The sequence below is a fragment of the Montipora capricornis genome, chromosome 4 (genome assembly GCF_036669925.1).
Source record: "Montipora capricornis isolate CH-2021 chromosome 4, ASM3666992v2, whole genome shotgun sequence".
NCBI classification, from domain to species: Eukaryota; Metazoa; Cnidaria; class Anthozoa; order Scleractinia; family Acroporidae; genus Montipora; species Montipora capricornis.
Window position 1 is genome coordinate 15,096,777 of NC_090886.1, and position 10,000 is coordinate 15,106,776.

A 10,000-nucleotide genomic window follows, 5' to 3' on the forward strand; every position below is an offset into this window, starting at 1 on the left:
TAAAGCTACATGTACAGTGTACATATTTGGTAAATTTAAGGTTTCTCCAACAAAATAGTTTAATTTTAACACCTTTACAATGGTGAAGATATAAACACATGTTTGCTCAACAACCATATGAAAGCCAACATTTTTAGTAATCAAAAGCAACCATTTTGAAAGAACACTTTATTTTATTAGTACACTGTAGGTATTCTGCAATATTTAAATACACGAAGCTTGAAAAGAGCCAGTCTAAGATACCTCATTATTTAATATGTGTTGGGCTGTATAAGGTGTCCCATCCAGTCAAGCCTCAAAACACTAACAATATTAACATTATTAATGTATCAAACCTTCTCCCACACATGCACATGTATACAAACATGTATAAGGAAAAAAATTAAGAAATTTCGCACATTTTGAAGGCTAGGAATTCACTTTTAGAATTGCATTTCCCAAATTTTAACGAGGTTAGGAACCGTTCTTGTTTTCCCTTCATTTCTTCAGGGCTTCTGATAGGATGCGGAAAAAATTTAAAGATTATAAATGCGGAAATTTTTGGCCATATTATGCGTAAACATGCGTTGATTATGCGGAAATTACACCGGATTATGCGGAAATTTAAACAATTTACAGAACTAATAATTAATCCCGTCCAATGCATTTACATGCTTATGTTAAATCAGGACTCAAAAGTGCGACCAATACAGTCGCATTTACGAATGATTGTGTTCCCTTTTCGACATCGCCAATTTGCGACCAGCTTTTACCGTTAAAATAAAAGGGTTAGTAATCGGCATTTTGCCGAAACTTTTGTTAAAGTAAATAAAGGGATAAAAAAATATTTTGTTTCTCGTCATGAATTTTGCTTCAATTTGGAGATATGGAGCAAAATTGTGTTGTGGTTGAACCACGATCCATTCCCTCGAGCATTCACCATTTTCAGCGGTTTTTTACACATACGTATTGCAGCCTCTTATTTTGTTTTGTACAACTTCATCGCAATGATTCTCCCTACTTTTACAAATGATCAAGTTAATTTGTTACCTTGTTGCATCGTTTTTAAAAATTTCAAGCCTAGTAGCCTAGGGTATGTTATAAAAACGGTTTAACTAGAGTCCAGGCTCATCGCCGAAAAATGCGTAGAAACTGCTTATGAACTTTCATCTTGCGAACGAAATGGCGTGTTTTCTTCAATGTTCAGGAAAATAAGCGTTTCAAAATGGTCAATCTCTTTGGCTTTTGTGTTTGTGAGGGTGGTAAGCAGCTGCTTCATCGCTAATATCTGGCATTTCTTCTGTTTTATGCGGAAAATATCGTAATTATGCGGAGGATGCGGATTTTAGGGAATTATGCGGATCCGCATCGCCGCATCCTGTCAGATGCCATGTTTCTTGTTATTCTAGTAACCTATCTTAAAAGAACTTTTAAAACAAACAATATCATTATCAGAACAACCTCCTAAGGTTTTAAAAGTAGTGATACAAAGTTGACTTGGTGTAGAACAATTTGTACCCCTGAGATAATTACAGCTTAAAGCTTTGGCATTAAGCAACACTGGAGCTCACAAAACTTAAAGCAATGAAAACTAACAATCACCAGATTAGAAATATACAACCAAATATACGCAAAACTACATGTATTTCGCTGTAGCTGTGTTTAAATGTGAGAAAGATGCAAGGAAAGATAAGATATTTATTTTGATTCAAAGAATTAATGTCTTCTGCATCACTTGTGCCCACTTAAAAGCAATTCACCAAACACAAAGAAGTAAAAATTAGACACACAATATTCAAACTCACGAAATTATTTTCTTGATTGGCTTGACGGAGAAACACTAGTTTAGGATAGCACAGCAAGTGAGAGGAATATATCTTTGCCATTTTGTGGCTGAAATAAAGTTAGCATTCTAAAACACAAACTTTCCAAACAATAAAACCACATCACTTCAGCTGAAGCTTCAAAACCGCAAAAAATAATAAACAGCACTTTAATCGGTTCAGGTTGAGTAGCTCTCTAAAGAATATTACCACTTATTTTGTTCTTACCTGCATGTGCACAACAGTTATGCATATAAAGACCATATTTCTTTTAAAAGCAGCTGACACTGCCACCACAGGTGGTTATAGGTTTTAGATATTTATAACCTGTACCTTGAATGTAATCATACAGCAAGTTTGCAGAACATATAACCCCACTTGTCATTAATTACTCATGTCCTTAGACAGGAAATTAAAGCATGTTAGGATAATAATTGCTAAAAATGACTGTACCAGCACTGAAGAGAGGTGTAAAAGAGAAATTTAAGATACTTGTCGCTGAGTGTATTTGGAGAATGCAATTTAGACGAGAGTCAACAAATAATACCAACCAATTTCACTTTCTATAAGGAAAAGAACTGAATTGTGACATGTATATATACATTGTAAAGCAAGAATCTTCACACATTTGTGTGAAAGTTATTGAATTCCAAAGCAGGAATAGGAATCAATATTAACAAAGCCAGTAAAAGTTTAATCAAGCCTACCACCTACCAAGACTTTCATTAATTTACAATGCTGATACCACGATTCTCCTAAAGTTTGAAATTTCATCTTGGTGCTTACTAATTAAAGATATTTTTGCCCCCGTGTGTGATTATATGCAGGAAATGTAGATCTTAACAAGTGTCATTGAAATCCAAAAAGAAAATTGGGGCAAACCATGCATTTTTCAAAGATAATTCATGAATAATATTTGTAAAAAGCTTTAAAATACAAAGCAATGTATGGCATTCTTTCTCAAATTGAAGCTTAAGAATCTTGCAAAAATGCATGGTTACCCCCAATTTTCTTTTTGGATACCAAGAGTACTTACTAAGATCTACTTTCTCCAAATAGTTTTAAACTGCGCAAAAATATCACCGTATTAGTATATTTAAGCATCACCGATAGGAAATCCGAGTATCTGGAGATGCACAGAACATATGCCCAATAACAATACTAGGCACCATCCATAAGACAAGCTTTATGTGCAGAAGAAATTGAAGTTCAAAATCAAAGCGAAAATTTAATTTCTGAAAGGATATTGTATCAATGTCTTTAAAGCAGCAAAAGATTTTAGAAATCAATGAAATAAATAAAAAATCAGTAAAAATCATTAGTTTCAAGTCATCTAAGACAAGGGAAATTTTCTTCACTTCATCATGATGAAGGAGTGCTTATAAGTAATAATTATCATGATTAGACTTTAATTTTTATTTCTATTTCTAAAAAAATTCCAACTACATGTAGTGCACCATGTCTTTTTTGAAAGCATGAATTCATAAGGTTTTTATCATGACATGGAAATACCAATTGAAAATACACAGAAATCTTCAGATCTACAATAGAAGAATTCTACAATTCTGACAGAGGTAAACTTCTAGGAGGCTGATTACTAGATGTTGCTGCCAAAAATGTTTCATATGCCATTTCCGTAACTCAGTGTAAATATGTCAAGCTTATCGTGTTTTGATTTCTTCAGGTTATTTAATAATTTAAACAGTTCTGTGGTGACAGAGAAGTCAGCAAAGGAAATAGTGGCATATTATAAAAGCTGGACTGGACCCAGGTGGACTCTGGACTCTGGACCGTCAACCAAAAATTTCAATTTCAAACAAAAAATTAAAAAGCAACAAGCAAATTCACCTTCAACTTAACCTAAAATAGTTTTACTAGTAGATAAGGGACACCATTATCTGTAAGCTGGAGAACAGAAGGGATGACTCGAAAACGCATATGTGTTGGTTGTTTGGTACGCATGCGCATATTCAACTTGGCAAACTAATCTCGCTCTCATGTGTTGCATTGGCTTTCGCATTCATCATATTTTATTTTGTCTCTAAGAATCTCACTGCACTGTTTTGTTAAACGAATGATTTGCTTCAGATTGCCAAGAGGACCTTTGACAAAGAGATTTTCAGTGTTAAAGATTGGTTGATAATAAGGCAATTTCAACATTTTGCCTTCTGTGTTTGGCAGCACAGTGTTGCGTGACTTTAGTGAACTGATCCAATTTTTAGAGTTAACTGACCTGCCTGCAAATTTCCCTCTTGTCATGGGAGATGTGTTGTCACTTCATCTCAATAAAGAAGGATGTTATTGCTCTTGACCTCTGACTTAAAGAGGGCAAAGTAGCGCAGACCACTCTATTGATTCAGTTTGCCAGGCTTAGTATCTTTGAGAATAATTTCCTTAAATCCATAACAATTAAATTAAAGCCTACCTCAAAGAACAAAAGAACTGGCAGTCTGAAGCAAATCGCTCTTATAAGAAAAAATGCAGTGGGATTCTCAGAGACAAAATAAAATATGATGAAGACGAAAGCCAATGCAGCAGATAAGAGGGAAATTAGTTTGCTATATAAGTTAAATACGCATGTGCGTTCCAAACTCCAAAACATGTGCTTTTTCAAGTCATCCCTTCTGTTCTCTGACTTACAGATAATGGTGTCGCTTATGTATTAAACTATTTAACTTAAGTTGAAATTGAATTTACTCGTTGCTTTTTAACTTTTTTTAAATTGATTTTTTGGTTAATGGTACCATGGGTCCAGAGTCCAGAGTCCAGAGTCCAACTGGGTCCAGTCCAGCTTTTATAATATGCCAGAAATAGCTACCTAATTCCTTTGTCAGTTATATAAAAGAGATTGACCCCAAGCTAGTGAAAAATCTAACTGACAAGTTCATTATTATTTGACAATTTCCTTGATTCAGAAGTAAATGTGAACCCCAATAATACAGTAAGTACATGACATTGTATTACTTATAAGCTTCTTATGAAAGTGGACATTACTTAAATTGATGATTATGGGGAAATTGGTTAAAATGAAAGGAATGTGTTAGCTAACATTGAGATATCGTTCCTCTTTAGAATGATATATAATCACAACAATCATAAGTCTCAGTGATTTGCCAGGAACAATGCCTCTGTATGCTAGATTTGGGGTAGACTTTCATATACCGGACCACAATGGCATAAGACAAAAGAACTATTGTTATTCTGATTAGGCCTTGTTGATTAGGTATTGTTATGTTAGCTTTGTTCTTTTGTTTTATAGACGTTAATTATTCAGGGTCCGGTATATGAAAGATAAGCCTAGATTTGGGTTTGCCAAATTAGCAGATCATGCAGAATATGTTTTCTTTTGAACATCTGAACATTATAATATAAGCACAGTGCAGATTTTCTTTAAAGCTTTTTCAAGCTTCACACATTATAGGAACAGTAAGTTTAAAAAGTCTTAACAACTACAGTATGATTTCCTTTCAAATGCTGTTTTATATCACCCAACATTAACACTTAGCAATACAAATTGTTGTGTTAAATTTATCCTCATTTGAAGAACAAAACCTGAGGTAGATATTTAAAGAAAGGTTCTTTTACAGCTACATGTACCACAAATTTAAGCCGTTATTAGACAATAATAATTGAATTTAACAATAAAATGATATATGAAATGGATCATGTATTGAACGGCGGATATGAAATCAAGTGAAGCTATGATCCTCGCAGTTATGAATGCAATTTTTGCAATTGACTAGAGCATCACACAGGTATCGCGAGGTCACGGGTTCAAACTTGATTGAAGTCCTGAATTTTTCAGGCTTCTCTATGCAATTGCAAAAATTGTGTTCATGACTGCTTCTCTTAATAATTGGCTTTGTCCTTATTTGCAGAGTCATAGACAGGGATGGTTAATGCATAAGGTATTATAGAATCATCACATGATTCATGAAGAGCTACATATTCAAACACAAAAATAAAAATGCAAAAAAGGCTCTTTTCCTCCTCTTGTGTGCATTTCTCAATTTGCAATGAGCAGATCTAGGCAAAGTGTTTAGAAAAAAGTGTAAAAGAAAGAAAGACAACAATTAAAGGGGATATACCGCACAATGAAATGCATGAAAAGAAAGGCACTAATTGTATTAAGGGATCACATAAAAATTTGATTTCAATTTTGTAATAAAATATTATTTTCAAAGCAAAGCATGAAAGGTTACTCCAGGAGGTCTGGAGCTAGTGTTACAAAGTTCAACCTGTGATAAAAGAAATTGAATAAACTACTTTAAGAGGCTGTTACACTGTAAAAATAACAAAATGGCTTTTCTATTTCAATAAATCCGACGTGAAACGGCTAGACAGTATTTAAGCTTTGCATAATCCGTAGAAGGGGTCGAAAGATCAAGGACTACGTGGCAATCGGTTCGTCAGAAGGAAACTGCGTTTTCTTTAGCCGGTTTAATATGGTGTTAAAATTGAATTGAATAAAAGGTCAACAAGAAAGTCCTTTCGTGATCGACAGATTCACAAAGTTTACTTCGCATCTCCTTTCCAAGATTGTTCGTTTATGATCTTCCAGGTTGAGTTCGCCGAGACCGAGTACAGATTTATTTTTACGCCTTTGCACATTGATAAGGATCGTTTCCATCCAATTCTTTTTCCACAGCTTGCAGTCTTAAGTTTCTCTACGTAAGAAACCCGGTATTCTCGAGCTATCACAGATGACCTTAACTACATAGTTTGTATCACTGAAACGGTAGAAATTGCTCTTCCGTGTCGCAACAATATAGATGTACACAAGCACATGTACACCCTATAGTTCCATCACTGCTGCTTTCAAAACCCCTGAAGATTAAAGTGCTAAAGAAATGAAACGCGCAAAACACCATGCAAATGACATTTTAGACAAAAGTCTGGAACACCAAAGAGTATCTGTACTTTGCAACCAACGATCGCCGAATAGAAGTTATTATTGGGTCGATGGCGTGTATCAAAGAGATAACGACGTTGCCTGACAACGTTGAATAATTTTTACAGAACAACAATACATATCTTACCTTTTCTTCCATGTTTTCTCACGTTAAGAGGAGAACTGAGTTTGATAGAAGCAGTCTTCCTTCTGTGTTTGGTTGCTCCTGCCGCTCAGGATCGAAGGGCTACCCCGACCAGATGTGATAACAAACAGACACGAGCTGACAACATGAATTTTACATTTCACCTCAAAACACAGCTTGAGTTAAGGACTTCCCCTAAATCACCTTAATTGAGGACACAATAGTGAATACCACGGAAAAAAAAAAAACAAAGCACCCGTGCCCGAAAGCTCCCAAACAAAAGCTGCAATGTTTCAAGTGAGAAGGACGAAATGCGCTTGATTCAGCGCTATTAAATTGACGAGTTGTGATTGGTTAATTGTGCATTTATGCTTGCGTAATAAAGTGATTATTTGCACGTGCTCTCGTTCCGAGTGACTTTCCCTGGAAGATGCTTTTTGTGTCTATGTTGAATAAGAATCAGGAATCGATCGTATCAAATTCAAAACGAGGAGAATATCGATAAAGAAAAAAACAAAGGAGGACTTTAATTACTATTATTCATTGTGTCGTATTCAACAAAAGTCATATGAAACTGTTATGACAATATTAACAGACCACTCTCTTTTAATGGTCTTTAGTCTTTATTAGACGAATATCAATTACACAACACGAAAGATCTTTAAACAAGTTGCTCAATTCTTTATCTCTAGCGTGTCCTTTGTCGATTTTTAAGATCTATAAATGTCATCTGACACCCCTTTGATTCGATAAATGAAGTCTGGCGACTGTACTGACGAGCCGGCTCGTTTGCCACCCACTTCCGAGCCAACAGTCTGACATGCGGCAGTATTTTTTCGACTCGTTCTTTCAATCCATTGCCGAGCCAAACGAGTCACCAGTATAGCAGACCCCAATATTTACATAGCTCGTTATTTCATCTAGAATTGACACCAGAAAAAATGTCGAAGTTGAGAGCCGGAAAATGTTTGATTGATCCCAGTCTGGTCTTGTTTTCATAGAGACGTTAACCATGGGGTTATTGGTGGAAATGCCTTCCGGTGTACTTGTTTAGGTCAAGTACCGTCCGCTTTTTCTCAGTTCTTTTTTTTTGTCTCGAGCTCTCTATTTTATCGTATTTGTCTTGTCCAAAGAGAACAGGATATATGACACTTGTTTTGTGACACTTGGCATGTTTCTCCCTGTCTAACAAGAAGTGTTTCAGTCCGAACCGGCTTAACGCCAAACCTGATCTGCGCGAACAGGATCCGGGTTCAAGAAGATTCAAATTTTTAACTTGATAGTCCGCAGCTTCATGTCATTTCAAAATTTTATTGGCTTAAAAATATTTAGACCGCCGTCTTCATTCCGCTATTCTTAACTAACAAAGTAAAGAGAGATCAAGGATTAAATTTGAACAAGACTGAATGTGTTCACACTCAGTGATCACTGCCAAAATTCCTTTTAGAACAAACCTTATCTGTGGGCCAAGGGTTTTTTTTATGAAACAATGACCATCACGCAAAAATTCAGGAGCTCAAAAGTCACGGAAACACTTTAGAAGTAAACATTGCTCTATTGCATGGTGACAATTTCTTGATGCAATACAAACCCACCACCGTAACTACGTTTAAGTATCTCTCACTCGTTTGCTTCGCTCACTTGAGCACTCGAAGATAAAACTGATTCGTATCCCCTCGCGGCCATGTAATATCCTCTATTTATTATATAGATATTGATGAAATGTCCAGATTTAAAACAAATTGTTTTCTTCATTTTCGAAATGATGAAAAAGTGGTCACCAACCGCTAAAACACGAATGTTGTGTAACATAAAACAAGATGTGAAAGTTATGAAAAGCAAATCATGATGATGTAAAGTTTAGCAATAAAAATGTTAATATAGTAGAGAAGAATTATATTGAAGCACAAAAGTATCTTACAATGAAGACGAAGCTCGCGTTTTAATGGCTAATCTTGTTCGTTACCATGACGACACCTATATTCTCACGTGTGAAAGATAAAAATGATATGTTCACTGCGCGCGGTGAAGATATGATTTTTTACTGAGTAAAAGGAGAAATCCTGGTATTTCATCGTATCTATACAATAAAATGCGATAATCGCGTTAACGTTAACTGTCCAATGGGACCCGACATCTCATATCCAGTCAACTGCATTACACCCCGTCTTTTGATTAATAAGCCTTTAATGAACATTGCCTGGCTGTGTTCAGTGTAATAGACCTTTCCGGCTTGTACATTTTGTATTCCCAATACAGATCATGTGATAATACTCAGGAGGTTTGGTCTTTTGTTTTGTTCATTAAAACGAGGGCATGCAAGCATGAATATGCCTGCATGCACTCTTTTTAATGAACAAAACAAAGGACCAAGCCTCAGGAGTATTAGCAAGCATGAATATGCTTGTATTAACAAGCGTGAATATGCCTGCATGCACTCTTTTTAATGAACACAACAATAGACCAAGCCTCCTGAGTATTATCAAATGATCTGTATTGGGAAAACAAAATGTAGAAGCCGAAAAGGTCTATTACTTGGAAAATGTTATGTTGCTTTACACCAAGGTATGAAAATATATGAATAAATAAGAAGGAAAAAAAAGTTACAAACAGGCATTGACAGATGAGGTGCTTGCTACAAAGGCAGGCAGACTATTCCATTCGGGTATGGTTCTTGGAAAAACAAGAGAATTTATAAATGTCTGTGCGGGGAGCAAGAATGTTAAGCTTTTGAGGATGATTACGGCGAGTCACAATTTTACAATAGCTTAAGTGGTCGTTGAAGTTAATAGGAATTAGGTTATTAACTATTTTAAACATCAAACATAGGCGGTCGCGCTATCTGGCGCTGGATAGTTCAGGCCAGCCAACTTCGTTAATTAGGGCAGTAACACTGACATGACGGGAATAGTTCTTGAATACAAAGCGAGTAGCACGTCTCTGAACCATTTCAAGCTGATTGATGGTTTTTTTGGGTGCACGGGTCCCACACACCTGGGAGCATATGATAACGTAGGTCGAACTAGTAAAAGATAAGCGCGGGCTTTGACTTCTTTTGAGCAGCTGTACAAGTTACGTATGATAAGGTTAAGAGTGCGCGTTGCCTTCTTTGAAATGAAGTTCACTTGATGGTTCCATTTGCACTGCACAACGAGATAGGGA

The 10,000-nt window shown here is 35.8% G+C and overlaps 1 protein-coding gene across 2 annotated transcripts in view; it reads right to left on the reverse strand.

Annotated features, from left to right (window-relative positions):
- LOC138045633 (uncharacterized) overlaps window positions 1–7,171 on the reverse strand; it is a 33,206-nt gene extending 26,035 nt beyond the window's left edge. The window contains exon 1 of one of the 2 annotated variants that reach the window (XM_068892197.1): window positions 6,842–7,171. In XM_068892197.1, the coding sequence (XP_068748298.1) occupies window positions 6,842–6,853 (12 nt within the window). In that variant the 5' untranslated portion in view covers window positions 6,854–7,171. The remainder of the gene's footprint in view (window positions 1–6,841) is intronic. The other variant, XM_068892198.1, reaches the window with a different exon arrangement.
- Between the last annotated feature and the right edge of the window lie 2,829 nt (window positions 7,172–10,000).